This window comes from Lynx rufus, unplaced genomic scaffold (genome assembly GCF_022079265.1).
Source record: "Lynx rufus isolate CCGP_SWC_20201006 ecotype Redwood Valley unplaced genomic scaffold, mLynRuf1.p SCAF_3, whole genome shotgun sequence".
Classification (NCBI taxonomy): Eukaryota; Metazoa; Chordata; class Mammalia; order Carnivora; family Felidae; genus Lynx; species Lynx rufus.
The window spans coordinates 68876561-68896469 of NW_025814845.1; the positions used below are offsets into that span (position 1 = coordinate 68876561).

Consider the following 19909-nt stretch of genomic DNA (forward strand, 5'->3'; position numbering starts at 1 on the left):
TGCAGGCGCAACATGAAATGAATGAATTTTAACAAGTTTTAGCTTTAGGCTTCTCATTAGGGCCCTTTTCCCACATGTAATGTGCAGAATGCACCACTAGAGAGCAACCCTTTCCCTTAGGAAAAAAATATATGAATTTAACCACATGAAGCTACACCTTCACATCCAGAATGGCTATAATCAAAGAGGACAACACACAGTGTTAAGGATGAAAAGAACCCAGAAAACTTATACTGTGCTGATGGGAATATAATATAGTACAGCCGCTGTGAAGAAGTTTGGTAGTTTCTTAAAAATTGTTACCATACAACCCAGCAATTCCACTTGTATGAACCTATGAAGATAAATGAAAACATGCTTACATTAAGACATGTTCATGAACACTCATGGCAGTGTTAAAAAACAAACGGAGACCAGCCTTGAAAATTCTCTGAACAGACAAAACCAGTTTAGTCATATAAACAAAACTTGATTTAGCTTACTTTGCAAGACTAACTTGACCTGGGTCATTTCTTGCTTATGCCTCTGAAAATAAGCAAAACTTGAACAGTTCCCAAAGTTGGTATGAAGTAACACACTGACCAATTCCCTATAATTTAAGAAAACACTAATATATTCTAACACTGAATAAACAGTTACTGTTTTCTCATTGTAAAAGCAGCTGCTTGATAACAAATATTCCCCTGAGTCTCATTCCACATATTGGTTTGAGTGTTTCTGGTGTGTGCATAATAAACTTTTACTAATTAACTGCTTTGGTGATTGATTGGTTTTACTTCTGTTATTTCTGAACTTCTGACATCTCCTGGCAAAAGAAGTGGGATCCAAAGACCCTGAATGTCTCCAAGGCCAGTGAACACATAGGTGCCTAGTACCCACAAAGCCCAGTGAACTCACTGCTTTCTAGCTAACCCTGGAATTTGAGGGTAAGTCTCTTTGAGATCTGAGGTCTGCTCTTTGTGTTTTGAGCGCTCCAACTTTATTGTGCACACCTGCATTTTGCTTGTTGAAGCTTCTTGGTTAGTCACTCTGTGCTGTTCAAAGAGTGGGGGTGGGGTGGAACGTGATTCCCTGTGTTTTGAAACAGTTGTTGGAAAACAGGGCCTCTCACAGTTAAGACATTAAAGGTAAAGACGGGTTCCGTCTGGCCTATGGATGAGGCTCTTGTGCCTTTTTGGAAAATGGCTGATCTTTTGAAATTGTAGTGGCCACTTTGGGGAATTTTTAACTTAGATAGGTCCACCTTAAGCACGTTTAGAAGATTCCAAACCTCTCAGAAACCATGGAATGTATTCTTTAAATGGCATGTAGAAGCTTCTAAAAGACAAAAATGACTGCATAAAGAGCTCTGAAAAAAATCCTTACAGCATGCAAATAGTGTCTGTGGCCATCTAAGTAGGTACTGTTAATTTAGTCCACCTGCCAGAAACACAGTTTGTATCCAACAATTCTTTTGACTTTTGTACCTGAGACGTGGCTACAGTTTTCAAAACAAAAGCTTTAAGAACTTTTTGGATGTCTGTATGTTTATGTAGGTCTATGTATGTTACAGATAGGTGATATTTTTCTCTTTCCAGATGGTATTACCAAAATTGTAAAGAGCTCTATTTAATTTAAAGAAAAGTGTTTTATCAAGATACTCTCAGAAGTATAGAAACTAACCCAGATTTTTTCAAGTTTATGATCTAAGACAATCCTTGATAAATACAAGCTAGTTTAAGTATGCTGGTTTAATAAAAGCAGGTATGTCTTCAACATTTGCCAAAAAATATGATAGTTGTTTATGTCTAATCCAAGCACAACTGTTTAAAGTAATAATTTAAAGTTTATACTAACTCTAACTGAATAATGGGTATTCACTGAATATCTAAATCATTTCCAAACTTATATTTAGCATTTAATGTTAATCTACTTTTGGCTTTTTAATTTTCTACAGAGATAAAAGATATTTGGGTCCATTAATAAACATGATTTGTGCCACACTGAAAAATCTACTACTTTAGAAACTGTGAAATATATTTATAAATTTGCCAACCCACACTTTTTTTTCTTAGTTTTCAACTAGGAATTAAAGATCCTAACAGTTAAGAATTCTAATATATATATATATATATATATATCTACTAGAAATAAAAGGGCTAAAAAGACCAACTGCATATGAAAAGAAGGTAAAGAAAACAATGTTTTTTGAATAAGGAAACATATGAAGGACTTTTGGGTTTTTTTTTCTTTTTAGTAAAAAAATAAAAAGTAATTTTGTCCTAAAATAAAATGATTGTTCCAGAATAAGGAAAAAGGACAAAACCTAATTGGATATAGAAAGTTACAGAAGGTTTGTGAAAAGGGAATCTTGAGAAAGGAATTTTATGTGATCAAGCTTAGAATGGACTTGTTTTAAAAAAGACTTTTAATATCAGGGCGCCTGGGTGGCTCAGTCAGTTAAGTGTCCAAGTCAGCTCAAGTCATGATCTCATGGTTTGAGCCCCACATCAGGCTCTGTGCTGACAGCTCAGAGCCTGGAGCCTGCTTCAGATTCTGTGTCTCCCTCTCTCTCTCTCTGCCCTTCCCTCACTCATTCTCTCTGTCTCCCTCTCTCTCCCCTTCACAAGTAAACATTAAAAATTTTTTTTAACATTTAATATCAAAAGTATACAGATGCAAAATTAAAATTTGGTTTCCTCTGTTGAAACAACCGTTTTTTTCTTAGATTATTGGTCTGCTCTTAAGAAATTATAAACAAGTTGTTTTGTTTTTACCTTTATGTAATTTGCCTAGAAAACAGATTCTATGTCTTATGAAAATAATTTGTGGTTCAAGTCTTTATCAATCAAGTCTTTGGTGACTAAGAAAATAACAGAGTCTTCTTATTAAAAAAGCTAAGGGTTTTTCTTTGTTTTGTTTTTACAACTATGACTCTTTCTGTATTTGCCTCTGAAATCTTTTGTCACTTTGGTTGAATGGGTAAGTATTGTCTCACGGTGACTGATGATCCTATCTGATCAAATGTTTTAAATCTTCTGACATATTTGACAAACTTCCCTCAATCAAATTCTGAATGAAAAAAAATTATTTAGGCTTATTTTGGAAACATCAAATAAAATGTAATTGTTTAACCTTCTTAGATCATATTTCTGAGATATACATATAGTTCATTAAAATAATTCAGAAATTGTAAGATTTTTAAGAATTTCAAATATGTTAGGGCACCTTGGGGTTCAGTTAAGCATCAGACTTCAGCTCAGGTCACGATCTCAGTTTGTGAGTTCAAGCCCCACGTTGGGCTCTGTGGTGACAGCTCAGAGCCTGGATCCTGGTTTGGATTCTGTGTCTCCTCTCTCTGCCTGCTCATGCTGTGTCTCTCTCTCTCTCAATAATAAATGTTAAAAAAAAAATTAAAAAAAAAATTTCAAGTATGTCCTAGTATAGTGTTATTAGTCATAATTTCAACTATTATCTTAAAATGTATTTCACAAAAATAACCAAATTTTACATGTCAGTTGCATCATTTGGGGGTTGTATATAGAACTCTCACTAAATCCTTTTTAAGTGGCTAATTTTAAGGCTTTTGACATTTACAGACAGTTGTTTTACTCTGATGGTTTTGCAGAAGTGTTCCTGCAAAAATGCTTCATTTTGAAAGAAATTCATGTAAAAGACCTTGACAAGTCCTCCAAAATGCAGGCTTCTGACAATGTCCTAACAGTGAACTAAGAATTTCTAAAGCTTTAATGGAAAATTGATTCATAAAGCTGCTTACCCAAGGAGAAACAAAACAATTACAACTACATGAACTTATGAAAATGATTAGAATTTTTATGACTTCATTTAGAATACTGCTGGTTATTTAATGTTTTCCAGATTTAAAGGACCCCTTTTGCTCCTCTCTTAAGCTATCTATACCTTACAGCAATTTGGTAAAGGGTACATTTGCAACAAAGGTTGAAGCATTTATCCCTTTCTCCCCACCTGATCTCTGAATTTGGAAACTCTTATACCATTAGATATACTGCCACGAAAAATAAGAATATTTAATTAGTTCAATAAGAATCTGTTCTCTTTGTAACAGGACACAGCTGGATTAGTCATAGGCTTTTGAAAGTCTAGTCTGAGATTCTTTATGAAAAGTCCTGACAAAGCAGATTTAAAAGAGCCTATATGGTCAATCACTATTCTTGTTGTACTTGTGTAATTAGGCCAACCTCATTGAAATTAGATTTAATTTCCAAACAAATTAGCCTGTGGTTATCTCTGGTCATAATGGGGGTGATGAGAGAAATTACATTTCAATACTACACCTTTGTGGACACTGAATTGTAGTGCTATTGTCTTTGAGGTTTTCTTTTCTACCCATAAACTAGACTGGATCCTGAATTCTTCTACTTTGCTCCAATATTTCAATAGAACTCTCCAAACACCTCCAGTTTCCTCCCACTCTTTTGACTAAGAATCACCTGAAACTAAAACTGCCCTTTTTCCAAAGCCATGCAAGTTAAAGCTGGACAACTAGACATGAACTTCAGAGAAATCACATTAGCTCATCTGTGGACATTCATGCTGCAAACCAGGAAAATCTGTCAGACTGCCACTGTTTGCCCTCACTTCCAGATGCTCTGAACCTAACACTAGGAATCTTCTCAACTGACCGCTCTCCAAACTCAAAAACTAAGTTTATCATTTGCTGAAACTATTAATCTTTGTCTTTCTTTTCTTTCCATAGAGCTGCATCTCATTAAATTACCTGTTTGCTCATATTATATAGAGGCCTAATTTGGGTAAAAGATCACCTCAAACATGACAGGATGAATATAAGGAAGTTTTAAGTAATCATGAGGATGTGAATGCTAATACATCACATTGTACCTGTGGAAACAAATGGGTTTCATTTTTTTATTCTAAGTGGTTATCTCTGCTGTGGGGAATTTTTCAGTCCTTGGTGGTGTTCTTACAGTCCTCATGTTCACCTCTCCAGTGCACTGTATACTCTTGAGGGTTTTAAATGCCTATCAGCAGGCACTCACATGACAATTATCATCAGACAGCTGGATGAAATCAACAATAACCACATAAATGATGAAAACGGTGACTAGATGACCCTCTAGTCTGATGACTCAACTGGATGAAAACACTGAACATGTGATAATTTGGCCTGACTACATAACGGTGGTAACTGAGAATAATGTAATACTCTCAGACTGCTAAGAAAATTACCAAAACAGGGTGAATTGTTAAAATTAAAAACAAATGGAGACCAGCCTTAAAAATTCCCTGGACAGATAACACCAGTTTAGTCACGCAAAATAAACTAAATGAAGCTTAGTTTGTAAGACTAATTGACCTAGGTCATTTCTTGCTTATGCCTCTAAAGCTCATAAGCAAAATTTGAAACGTTTCCCAAAGTTGATATGACAGAACCACTGACCAATTCCCTATCATTTAAGAAAATTCTAATATTCTAATCAATCACTGTGAAGAATAAACAGTCACTGCTTTCTCACTACATAAGCCATTTGATAGTAATATCAATTTGATAATAATACCCCTGAGCCTCATTCCATGGTTTGATTTGAATGTTCCCAGTGTGTGTACAATAAGCTTTTACTAATTACTACTTTGGGGAGTGGTGTTACTTCTGTTATGTGCAATGCTGCTGTCAAAAGTTCAGAAATAACAGCCAAAAGTTGGAAACAGTCCAGATGTCCACCGTGTGAACTGATAAACAACAGGTGATATATGCATAAGATGGAATACTATCCAGCAATAAAAATGCTACAGTATTGATTAACTTTTCAGGTGAACCTCAAAAAATGTATACTAAGTAAAAAGCCAGATACAAAATCACCATATAGAATATGATTTCACCATACAAATTTATAGATAGAAACCACATTACTGATTGGGGAGAAGTGGAGATGGACTGCAAGAAGTGCTCATGAGAATCTTGGGGGTAATGAAAATGTTTACATCTGGATTGTGGTGATATTGCCACAACTCTAAACTTACTAAATCATGAACTGTAAACATGGTGAGGTTCGATAAATTATACTCCAATAAATAAAGCTGGATCCCCAAAATACACTGACTTAGTACTGTATTAGAATAGGTACTGAGAAATGAAACAAGGAGAAGGAAAACTAGAGCGCTATTAGCCTATAACACAAACAGCCACTGTATCATTCAGTCCTGAGCTCTGGTTTCCAGACAGGAAAAAAGATCATTGTTTGCAGATGAATGGGGGGAAATAAAGGAATTTATGGTCAGGTAAAAATTTTATTACTTTTGGCTAGAAGCCAAAACAGAAACATTAAAAAAAAAAAAAAAAGTTGCAAGTTTCAGGCAGAATGCAATTATTTTCTGAATGAACACCAGTACTCTGGAGTCACATTTATGAAGGGATTTATAACATCAAGCTAACTTAAGGGTCTGGTATATAGAATAAGTGATAAATTGAGACAAGAAGTGATAGACACATCTTTGCCAAGTAATGTTACATATTATGAATTATCCTTTATAAACTAATATTTATTCACGAAAAAACAGGTATGATAAATATATGGGACTAAAAACCTCAATCTGTTAAAGTCTACGAAGATATTCAACAAATTTTACAAAGGGCTCTAGCAGTAATAAGAGAAAGGTAAGTGATATCAAGACAAAGCTATGCCCTTTTCTTTGGCTGTAGAATGGCAGTGGCCACATTCTACTTGAGCAAGTTACTAAAGACTAGATTTTTGTTTCAATTTTTTTTCCCCAATTTGTTTATTTTTGAGAGAGACACAGAGTATGAATGGGGAAGGGGCAGAGAGGGAGACACAGAATCCAAAGCAGGCTCCAGGCTCAGAGCTGTCAGCACAGAGTCCAACGCGAGGCTTGAACCCACGACCTGTGAGATCATGACCTGACCCGAAGTTAGGAGCCCCTAGATTTTTTTTTTTTTAAACAGAATACTTAATGAACTATTGAGACCTCATCAAAATAAAAAGCTTCTGCACAGCGAAGGAAACAGTCAGCAAAACTAAAAGGCAACTGACAGAATGGGAGAAGATAGTTGCAAACGACATATCAGATAAAGGGTTAGTATCCAAAATCTATAAAGAACTTATCAAACTCAACACCCAAAACAACAGTGAATAAATGGGCCAAAGACATGAACAGACACTTCTCCAAAAAAGACATCCAGATGGCTGACACATGAAAAAATGCTCAACATCACTCATCATCAGGGAAATACAAATCAAAACCATAATGAGATACCATCTCACACCTGCCAGAATGGCTAACATTAACAACTCAGGCAACAACAGATGTTGGCAAGGATGCGGAGAAAGAGGATCTCTTTTGCATTGTTGGTGGGAATACAAGCTAGTGCAGCCATTCTGGAAAACAGTATGAAGGTTCCTCAAAAAAACTAAAAATAGAATTACCCTACAACCCAGCAATTGCGCTACTAGGCATTCATCCAAGGGATACAGGTGTGCTGTTTCGAAGGCACACATGCACCCCCATGTTTATAGCAGCACTATCAACAATAGCCAAAGTACGGAAAGAGCCCAAATGTCCATCGATGGATGAAAGGATAAAGAAGATGTGGTATATATATATATATACATACATACACACAATGGAGTATTACCCACCAATCAAAAAAGAATGAAATCTTGCCATTTGCAACTACATGGATGAAACTGGAGGGTATTATGCTAAGTGAAATTAGAGAAAGACAAAACTCTTATGACTTCACTCAGATGAGGACTTTAAGAGACAAAACAGATGAATATAAGGGAAGGGAAACAAAAATAATATAAAAACAGGGAGGGGGACAAAACAGAAGAGACTCATAAATATGGAGAACATACTGAGGGTTACTAGAGGGGTTGTGGGAGGGGGGATGGGCTAAATGGGTAAGGGGCACTAAGGAATCTACTCCTGAAATCATTGTTGCACTAAATTCTAACTAACTTGGATGTGGAATTTAAAAAATAAAAGAAAAAAATAGAATATTAAGTAAGAGCTAGGCCCAACTTGGGGCTTGAGCTGAACCTTGAGATCAAAAGTCACATGCTCTACTGGCTGAGCCAGTCGGACACCCTCTGAAGGGCTCTCCCATTACTATTAGTGCTTGGATTAACAATAATAATAATAATAATAATAATAAAATAAAATAAAATAAAATACTTTCAAACGCTTTCTAGATTCCCAGAAAAGCAAGGAAACCTCCTATAAGCAGGAATGGTAAGTAAACAGAAAAGCCATTGCCCTGAGGAAAAATGCCCTCAGCATTAGGATTGGGAGACTAAGCCTTGGATGACCAGTAAAGGGTGGAGCCAGGCCTGAGTACTCCATATTAGGTCTGGAACCACGAAGAGGGCTAAAGTGTCCCAGGGGCAGTTCCTGGCCTAGAGAAGCAAATGCAAAACCTCTCTGAGAGAACACGCCCAATTTAGAACCTCTGGATTCCCATGGGTTTAACTAAGAAAGCGTTCACCACACACAGAATGGCACCATAAGGAAAAAACCCAAAGACAGTAAACAGATTTAGAACCCCCGAAGACTTCAGATACTGGAACTACCAACCACAGGATACAAAGTTAACTGTGTTTGAAATGCTCAAAGAAACAAAGGAATTAAGCAAAAAGAATCAAAAAGCTTTAGGCCAAGCCTATGGAAAAAGGAATGAAATAGTACTTTTGGAAATGAAAAACATAGCAGTGAAATTAGAGATTCAATGGTTTAACAGCAAATCATTTTATTTCCATTTCACCTCTGTGTAAAGTTCCAGAAAAAGAAAAGTGATATTCAAAGTCCATGGTTGAACTTTTCTGAGCAGAAAGATCTACATGATGAATAATCCAGTGCATTTTAATGAAACTACAGATCAGACCAGATGAAAAGATCTTAACAGAAGAAAGTAAAAGGAGATACCATAAGAAGGAAAGGGCAGCAGTTGAGTTAAAACTAGAAAGGAAATCAGATAGTAGTGGAATAATAACTTCAAACTGTTGAGAGGAAAGTATTAACTAGAACCATACCTAGTAGAAGTATCAAGAGTAACAATAAGTATTGTGTACTTGAAATTTGCTAAGAGTGGACCTTAAGTGTTCTCACCAGACACACACATAAAGGTGTGAGATGATGGATGTGTTAACTAGCCTGGTTTTGATGATTATTTCATAATGTGAATGTTAAATTTTTAAAAAAGATCGTAAGTACCCCCCAACTTTGGGCTCAAACTCACAACCCAAAAACCAAGAGTCACATAGTCTACTGACTGAGCCAGCCAGGTGCCCCTATGTTCTACAGTTTAAATATACAATTTTGTCAACTACAACAGAGCTAAAAACAATATTTTAATACAAAAACGGCAGTAAAATGAACAAAAACCCAAGCAGTTACTCGAACTTCCTTAAAGTCACTTCTAGAAATACATCCTTTAGAAAACAAATTACCTAAGAAGGCATGTCTGAGATACTCAAAAGAAAAATGATCAAAGTGAACTCAAATAAATATTAATGTTTAAATGTGGGTTGGGTAACAACTAAAATACTGTGTAACAAAGGTTGGAAGAGAGATGATGAATTTTACTGTTCTAAGGCCCTCAGTGTTCCAGGAAAGCATTTAACATACTAGTTAGATGTTGAAGATTTCAACACATTTAAGGTTAACTACTAAAAGAATACAAAGGTGTGCAGGGGAAACACAAAAAATCATTGAAATGAAGGCAAAAGTCTTGGACAGAAACTACAGTGCTGGTGAAATTTCTGACCACTTAATCTGCTCCCTGCCACTCCCCTACTTCCCCCACCAAAAACACACAGGACAAATATGGATAACAAAATTAAAAACCTATGTACAACATCCTAATTAAACTACATGTTTCAGGAACCCCAAATTCAAGCAGATAGAACACCTGTGTAAATTAGAAACTGAGCAAGGAGAAAGCAACCAGGTTTGTGAAGCACAAAAGCAGGAAACAAACTCACTGGAAAATTCAGGGGACTAGATAGCTCCAGAACAGCACTAAAACTGGATAGGGTTATGCCTTCTCCAATAGCAAGTGAGAGTGCAAAGGGTCTGAGGCAGGTCTGAATGGGCTGAAGTATTTTTGGGCCCATGAACCCTCAAAACTAACCAGTAAAAGCTCTCTTCAGGGTAAAGTCCCTGGAGACAGAATCAAATACACATCTGAAAACATACAACTTAAAATGCTCAACTCTACACCTAAAGCCTCAACACACACAACTAATCATAATACAGAATGTCAACACACTTCCTCTGTTGATAAGTCTAACAGCCAAAAGAAAAAAATAGCAACGTGTAGAAGATTGAGCAACACAAATTGCTAGTTTGATACATTGCACAAGTACAGAAACTGCACCAAAACAGAATACATAAATAACAAAATTTAACTACATTTCATACATTGCACAAATACAGAATCTGTACCAAACAGAATACATAAATAACAAAATTTAACTACACAATTGGCCATAAAACAAGTTTAGTATATTTCCCTGGAGTCAAACAGATCATGATCACTGATCAAATGAAATTAACTTAGTAATTTAAAGATATACTTCTAAACTCAAAGAAAAACTTGTAATGAACATTTAAAAAAATATTCAGAAGTGAACATTAATGAAATAATGAAAATAAAACTTGTAGGATTCAGAAAATGATGGCATTTTAAAAATCAAAACTTACCAAAACCAACTTAAAAATCCTAAAATATCCTACCATTGATAAGACAATGAACTGGTAGTTAATTTTTCTACAAAAATAAACCGGAGGTCCAGATGGTTTTATAATTAAGTTCTATCAAATGTTCAAAAAGTGAATTACTTCAATGTTAAGTAATTCAGAGAACAGAAAGGAGAGAATACTCCATAACTCATTCTATGAAGCTAAAATCTATGAAAACAAAATAACAGACCAATCTCCAGAGTACAGATGTTAAGAGTCCTAAGCAAAACATTAGCAATTAAAGTTCAAAAGTGTATTTTAAAAATGATCATGGGGCACCTGGGTGGCTCAGTTGGTTAAGCACCTGATTTCAGCTCAGGTCATGATCTTGCTGTTTGTGGGTTTGAGCCCCGCTTTGGGCTTCGTGCTGACAGCTCAGATCCTGGAGCAGGTTGGATTCTGTGTCTCCCTCTCTCTCTGCCCCTCCCCGGCTCACGCTCTCTCAAAAATAAAAAAAAAAACAACATTAAAAAAAATTTTTAATTAGAAAAAATGACCATTCTTTAATGATCAAGCTGGCTTTAGCCCAAGAATGTAAAGGTGGCTCAACTTTTAAAACTTTTAAATGTAATTCGCCACATTATCAGATTAAAGTAAAATAAACACAATTTACTTCAAGAGGAAAAAAACTGATAAACTGCAACCCCTATAATAAAAGCTTAATAAAATAGAAAGAAACTTCCTTTCCCTGATAAAGAATAGAAAAACCTAATAAAATTCAGTATTGTAGGGCTGTCAATACTCCCTAATTAATCTATAAGATACATGATTCTAGTTTTAACCAACCAAGCCACCCAGGCTCCCTATTCTAGTTTTAAAAAGGAAGAAAAAAACCTCCTGGAGTTGTTTTTCTTCCCAAAGAATTTGACAATGATTCTAATATTTAATGAAAGAGCAAAAGGTCAAGGATACTTCTGAAAATAAGGCGAGACTTGCTCTACAAGCTATCAAGACCTTTAATCAAGTTACAGCAATTAAAATAAGGTGCCACTTGGCTCTTGGTCAGACAAACTGACCACTGGAATAGCACAGAAAGTCCCAAAATAGACATTTATTTCCATGGAAATTGGCCGTGTAGATAAAGTCCCTGAGGAAAGGATGGATTAATCAATAAACAGTAGAAAGAAAACTCGTTATTCTCATAGTAAAAAGATGAAATTATTTCTCACACATACATAAATAAATTCCAAGTGGACTGAAGACAAATATGAGACTTTCTGACTTTTAGAAGAGACTATAAGAAATATCTTAAGACACAGGGCACCTGGTTGGCTCAGTCAGTACAGCATGTGACTCTTGATCTCAGGGTTGTAGGTTTGGGCCCCATATTGGGTATAGAGATTACCTAAATATAAAATCTTTAAGAAAAAAGAGGGGGTACCTCGGTGGCTCATTCAGAAGAACACTGACTTGATTTCGGAGTTGTGAGTTTGAGCCCTATGTTAGGTGTAGAGATTAATTTTAAAAATATCAAGATATTAAAATAACTAAATTTGAATATGTTAAAATTAACAATAGAACTATTAGTATTGTATTATGAAGAACTCCTTTAAAAAAAAATTAAAGGACATAAGACACTAGTAAGTATTTCACAGAAGAAACAGGAATGACTAATCATGAAAACATGCTCAACTTATTAGGAAAATGCAAACTAAAGTACAATGAAATGTCATTTTACACCTATCAGATTGGCAAGAATCAAATCTTACAGTAGTAAGCAAATGATAAACTGTATTATAAACTAGCACAACCACTTTGGAAAATAACTACATTATCTTATAAACTGTTACAAAGCTAATCAGGTACATACCTTAAAACCAATTCTGCTTCTAGATATATGCTCTAAAGAAATTCTTGAACATCTTTACCAAGAAACTATATATGAATGTTCATTTTAAAATTGTCTGTAAAAGCCAAACAGAAAAAAAAGGAAAACTGTACCCATTATAAGTTATAAAAATGAACTTGTGGAATGAAAAAAAGTTAACGTAAGACTACATACAGTACAATATTATTTTGTATAAAGTTCACCAACAAAAGTAAACATTATATGGGATATGTGTATATAAAACAAAAGGCAAAAACCAACTGATTCTGAACAGTAGTTACCTCTGGGGAAGAGGGTAGGCTGGGTACTGGAATTGAAAAGAAACACCAGGGCACCTGGGGGGCTCAGTCTGTTAAGCGTCCAACTTTGGCTCAGGTCATGACCTCACAGTTCGGGGATTCAAGACCCGCATTGGGCTCAGTGCTGTCAGAAAGAGCCTGGAGCTTCTTTCAGATTCTGTGTCTCCCTCTCTCTCTTTCTCTGCCCCTCTCCCATTCACTGTCTCTCTCAAAAAATGAATAAACGTAAAAAAAAAAATTTGTTTTTTAAACACCAAGGTAGTCAATAGATCAGAAATGTTCTAGTTCTTAATTAAGGAGTAGGTACACAGGCATTTAATTTTTATTCTTCATTACTTCCATGTTGCATGTATTTCTTATATATAAATCAAACATTACATAAAGAACTATAGTGACCAGTAGTTACCAGAGGTTGGGTGTAGGAGATAGACAAAGTGGGTGAAGGCAGTCAAAAGTTATAAACTTCTAGTTATAAAATAAGTCCTGGGGATGTAACTACAGCGTGGTGGCTGTAGTTAATAATGCTGTATTGTATATTTGAGAGTTTCTAAGAGAGATCTTAAAAGTTCTCACAAGAAAAAACTGTGTGGGGCTGAATCTTTTTGTTACATTTTTTTAAACATGTTTATATTTTGAGAGAGAGAGCGCAAGCAAGGGAGAGGCAGAGAGAGGAGGAACAGAGTCTGAAGCAGGCTCCAGGCTCTGAACTGTTAGCACAGAGCCCAACGTGGGGCTCGAACCCACGAACCATGAGATCATGGCCTGAGCCGACGTTGGACACTTAACAGACTGAGCCACCCAGGTGCCCCTGTGTGGTGATGAATCTTAACTAGATAATTGTGGTGATTGTTTCACAAAATATACACATACTGAGGGGCATGGGTGGCTCAGTTAGTTAAGCATCTGACTCTTGATTTTGGTTCAGGTCATGATCTCACAGTTTGGGAGTTCAAGCCTCACATCGGGCTACACGCTGACGCCTCGGAGCCTGCTTGGCCTATCTTGGCCCCTCCCTAGCTCACAAACACACACTCTCTCTCTCTCAAAATAAACAAACATTTATATATATATGTGTGTGTGTGTGTGTGTGTGTGTGTGTGTGTACATACATACATACATACATACATACATACACATACACATACTGAGGGGTTCCTGGGTGGCTCAGTCAGTTAAGTGGCTGATTCTTGATTTTGGCTCAGGTCATTATCTCACAGTTCATGGGTTCAAGCCCACCACTGGGCTCTGGACAGACAGTGTGGAGCCTGCTTGGGATTCTCTCTCTCTCTCTGCCCCTTTCCCACTTGCATATGTCTTCTCTCCCTTTCTTTCTCTCACTTAAAATGAACATTGTATATATTTAAATATATACATATACACACATTGAATTATTATGGTGTACACCTGAAATTAATGTTGTATGTCAATTATATCGCGATTTTAACAAATTAAAGGGACAAAAAACAGATACACAGTGACCAGAAATACTTTTATATTGCTAAGACACTATGAAAAAGGAAATCAACTTTCCTTAAATGTATGTATACTACCTTGTAAGAGCAGACATAACAGCTGGTTAGGTTAGCTGGCCAATCACTCATTAGTTATGGATCTTGGACAAGTCACTTAATGTCTTTCAATCTATTTTTTAACTGTAAAATACAGAATTTTTGAAAGATTAAAATGTTATAAAGTGACTGGTACAAACTACATGCTTAAAAAAATTATGTCATTAATTCTCCCCTCAACTATTATCCAAATTTAAGAAACCCCTTATATTCTAAAGAGTTTGTTCAGGTAGACTGAACTTAGTATGGACCATCAAGTAACTTTTTTAAACAACAAAAACCATAAGATTTTTGTATCAAATAAGGTTATCCTCAAAGGAGCTACATAGTTCCTTCATTAAAGTTACTATTGCTCAAGGTGACTAGAAATCTTCCATTGACTTGCAAAAAAATTTTCTATTAAAAAAAAAACCTTATTTTTTGATGGTAGATTTCCCGTTATAACTATAAAATATTTTTAATCAAGGTTGATGAATAAAGTACACATGGCCATAATCAAGTTAAGATTCTAGTCAGAATTAACATCTGTGACTCTTGATCTTGGGGTTGTAAGTTTGAGTCCCACATTGAGTGTAGAGATCACTTAAAAATAAAATCTTAAAAAAAATTTTTTTTTATTAAAAAACAAATCAACATATGACTAAGATGAATGATGAGACTAATCCTCTTGGATGCCTTATAAGTAGGCTCTTGGGGCCATTGTCAGAAAAATGTTTAGCAATGCCAACATAATTGGAAAAAAAAAAAAGCAGGTTACTTACTCAGAAGGGCAACATTCATCCTAACCCATCTTTATGCATTTATCTCATTTCTAGATAGTACAAGTCTGCAGCTGCTGAAGAGACCACTTCTTCATCATTTGCTTAGTGAAACCTTTTATATTAGTTGCCTTTAACCTTTAATATTTGTAAGGATAACAAAAATCTATTTTCAGTTAAACAAAAACATCCTTTATATAAGAAAAAATATTACAGCCAACCTACTAAATCAATTTCAAGGATGGAGAATAAACAATTACATAGTTTTGATAGGATTCTGTAAAAGCCATCAAAAAAATAAGATACAAAGTTACATAGACCTTATAGATGTTGCTATTCATAATACATATATGCAGTATATTTTGAACCAACTGTACTGATGTGAATCCAACTCTGATCTCAGTATTTGGTAGTACATATCATAATTTATTATTTTGATTTGTTGGAGTATTACTACACAATTTATATATGGCTCTAAGAAAATACTATTGCAACTTTTAATTCCACATAAAGAGATAGCCAATGACACACCAATAATAATTTCTTTAGGAGTCTGATGTAAGAAATCACAGGAAACATTCTTAACTTAAAAGATATGAATTAGATTCTTAATGCATTCTCTGTAAGACACGAAGAAAAAGGAACAAGAAAATTCTTAAGTTTACCATTTCCAAGAGGAGTTTATGTAATCTCAACAATCTCTTATCTAGGCATTTAACAGCATTATAAATTTGTGTGGGAATTAAGAGAATAAATAATACTCCTTAGAGGGAGTACAATACAAAGTTTATTCAAACACTTAAAATAATTTAAAATAATCAGTTATGCCGAGTACAGTGAAGTTAGTAAAAAACAATATCAAGTAATTTAAAGTGGCAGTACCATACAGGAAAGCAGTGGCTTTAATGACTTTATGGGAGAACCACACATCTACAATTCCTCTTGAAGAAAAATAATATGTGAACCTTTTTTTAATTTTTTGCCAGAATTTTTCTTTATTTCAGAATGTTATCTCTATTTCAGATCACTGTTTGGTATTCCTATTAACATCAAAGGTTAAAATGAAAGTCCTCACAGTTAAGTAGCCATTTGTTTTGATAATGTCATGTCATTATTCCTATGAATATAATTATCTTTCAATTGCAGGAGTCCTTCAGCCTGATTGTCATTTCCTATCTCAAAAATGTGTCTTTAATAAACTGCGTATATTGATTCCACTATTTATCTTTTCATACTATTGTCAGGTCCTTCAAGACTATGCTCCTAAGTATCTACACATAATATAACAGACAGCTACATGTTTCCTTTACTTCACTTTACTTCCCTTATGAGTAGTTCCTATTTTATGAGTAGCCAGGGTACCAATTTAGTATGTTAGATGACTATAGTATAATAAAAACCAGAAACAAATGTAACACCTTTATGCTCCTAAACTCTACATGTGCTAGGCAGAAATATATTAAAGAAAAAAAGCATTTTAAATAATCTTAGAAACAGTAAGATCAATGAGATCCCCTCTCCCACAAAATAAAAGTAAAACATACTAGTAACCACAGCCAGACAAGCATTATTCACAAGAATTCCATGAGACATAAGAAATAGACAGTTGAAGCCAGGTGTTGAGATTTATTCTCCATATCCAGCTAGTTTATAACCTGTCCAGTGAGTGCTATTGAGTTAAATGCTTTGGGGACTGACTGAAATATGGTTATAGTTACACAAGAGAACACTGATTCAAATCTAGCGATGACTTACGAACTTGCCTATGAGCTGATAGCAAAAAAAAAAAAAAAAGGCACAATTTAGGAACTTTTAAATCTGCCTCATGAAAGAAAGACCTTTATCTGCTAGCCCTCTTACTATTTTTTATTTTTTTGGTCTAATATACCAAATAGGCACTGGCTTTTGTAATGTGGCTTTCTACCCTGCTGTACTGACAAGCCCAGGTTGTTTTGTTTTGTTTTTTAAGTTTTAAAATTTATGTTAAGTAATCTCTATATCCCACATGAGGCATGCTATCATGACCCTGAGATCAAGAGTAGCATGCTCTTCTGACTGAGCTAGCCAGGTACTCTTGAGGTTGCCTTTTAATGAAGGCCATCAGAGTTACTAGGCAATGAACTTCAGAGTTGGATGGATGGGGGTAATGTTCCTCACTGCCCTCATTCTTTGTGAACCAGATGGCTGCCAGCAATGAAACTACACTAAATTCTGAGGCACGACAACAGGAAAATGTAGGAAGGCCTGGAAAAAAGGTACCAAAGTGCATTACAAATACAAAACAGAATATTTTAATATTCTTCATAAATATTTATATAAATATTTACATATAATGAATAGGCCATTTTATAATACTGGTTAAAACCATGAAGAGCTGTTAAATCAATAGGTTTATCAATATCCTGGCTTCAAATTAATGAACAGAAATATTTTCAGTTGAAGCTCAATAAATATACTGGAGGGGATTAATTATACAGAAAAAAACAGTAGTTTCAATCTTTCTCTGTTTTTACCAACAATGTCTTTTATTGGTAATGATGGGCTTGAACCACATTCTGTAAACCACACTCTGTAAAGAATTTTTGTAAAAATGCATTCATTTTCTGATAATAAACTCATGTTTGATACTGTTTTAAAAAAAAGAGCAAAATGGAAAGATAATAATCCTGGGCTCAAAACCAAATGATTAAATTAAAGAAATATTTTCAGATTTCCCTCAGTGAGTCATGTAATTGACACCATTTCTTCTCAAGGTGTCTCAACTGGGCACTAGAATAATATTAACTCTAAAGCCATTTCCTCTGATTCAATTTTTGCTAATAAACGAATCTTTTCATATGAGATGAAAAAATGAAGGTATAGATTTATTTAGATGGAATTAGTTCAGCTAGGTATTTGGTACCCTAACAAGTCAAACTGAAATTAAGCGCTTGGATAGCTCTCCCATAAAGCTTCTGAAAATTCAGCTAGTGGCACTCAGAAAGATTAAACATTTTTTCTACTTCTGTAAATATCCAAGAAATTTAAAAACTGACATCTAGAAAAAAGCAAGGCATAAATTCATCAGCACCAAGTAGAAATGATCTTCAAAAGGAGGTCTCTCATGTATCCTGATATAATATACTTGTGTTGATGAATAGGTTCTAATCACCCCTCTAGGAAAAGTCCACTGCCTACAGTCAACACTTTTAGGCAAAAGGAAAGATAAAACTCAGGCAAAATGGAAATAATTCCATTTTACATTTTGATTTATCCAAAATGTTTTTAAAAAGGGATTTCAAGGTTTTTGTACTTTTTTAAACATTTTTCAGAGGAGGTATGATTTCAGGTTAGATTGTTTTCCTTCCCTATCCCATTATTTGCTAAAGTGGGAAGTATCAAATTTATCTTTATTACTAATAATTCTTCAGCTACCATCTAAATGCTGCATTTAGTCACACTACAACAGCTTCCATTTAAAATAAGACTCTAGCAGTAGTGAAAACTGTTCAAAAGTGATCATACAAAACCTTGGTTGTCTTTCCTGCATATGAAATATGACTAAATTGTTGGTGGCTGGACCTCAAATCACATACAGTCCACCACATTATTCGATCCATGACCTACATCTCGAATTTGGCTAGTTAGACAGGCGCACACAGCTACACCTGCTCCAGCTCTGCAGTGAGACACAGATCCAACCAGCTCCCACCTGTAAAGATATAGGGAAAAGTGTGTTATCTTAAAGCATGATTTATTTTACTCAAAATACTAACTGAAAACAAAAACTCCCTATTATTGAGACTGGTTTTGAAAGGCAGCAAGTTTCCTCAGGGCGATAAGATATCCCAAATGTTTTAAATTAATAGCTATGACTATAAGTATTTTAGCACTCTGGAGTAATTTGCTACTGGAAGATCCCATTAAACCATATGGAAAACATGAAAATTACCTATTCAGCACTGGGTCAAATGCTTCCACTGTATTTAAGTATGCGTTGCCATTATGACCACCAACTGCAAAGATTCTGCCCATCACTGTTGCGATCCCCACGCCACCCCTGGGAGTGGTAAGTGCTGCTACATAATCCCACTTGTTGCTTCGGGGATCATACCGCTCAACTGAACTCAGAGGAGAATTATCATCAAAACCACCTATATTAAAAAAAAAAAGATTTTTAATAGTACTACATCTCATAGAAATTAACTATTAAATTTCAATCCAATAGCTTCTACAACCTAATCTTCTGACATTTTAGAAAATAGAGAAAATCCAGGAAAAAATTCACCCCAATGGCCATCATCACTACCAAGTCAAATCAGACATTTTCTACAATTCAAGATAATTTAGATAGTATTTTACCTCAATACTAAGATTAAAAATCTTAAAGTGGAAAAACTCGAAGTCCCTGTCTCTAAGCAGATAATTTAGAAGAAAAAACCCCCACAAACATTTATATAATTTGTCCTTAGCCTCCTAGAGGTAAGGAAGATAGTACCGAGATTCCTTCTCTATGTGTACAGTGTGTATCATATTTTTAAACAGAGGGCTTGAGAATAAACTACCACTGAATCATTTCACTCATTTAGATATGTTAAAGTTTTCCAACTGTTTCCCTTAATACTGTTAATGGCCTTCATAATTACAGAGATGGCTATGACTGAATTTCCACCAATTTTTGCCAAAACTACATCTTCATGCTACATATTCTAGATGATGACAGTCCTCTCCATATATCAT

General features: G+C 35.0%; 1 protein-coding gene across 3 annotated transcripts in view; it reads right to left on the bottom strand.

Moving 5' to 3' along the window:
• Positions 1 to 15959: 15959 nt before the first annotated feature.
• Positions 15960 to 19909, bottom strand: part of KLHL8 (kelch like family member 8) — a 66422-nt gene continuing 62472 nt past the window's right edge. For all 3 annotated transcript variants that reach the window (XM_047090484.1, XM_047090483.1, XM_047090482.1), the window contains 2 exons: positions 19122 to 19323; positions 15960 to 18881 (listed from right to left, as the gene is read on the bottom strand). In XM_047090484.1, coding sequence (XP_046946440.1) covers positions 18758 to 18881; positions 19122 to 19323 — 326 coding nt within the window. In that variant the 3' untranslated portion in view covers positions 15960 to 18757. The remainder of the gene's footprint in view (positions 18882 to 19121; positions 19324 to 19909) is intronic.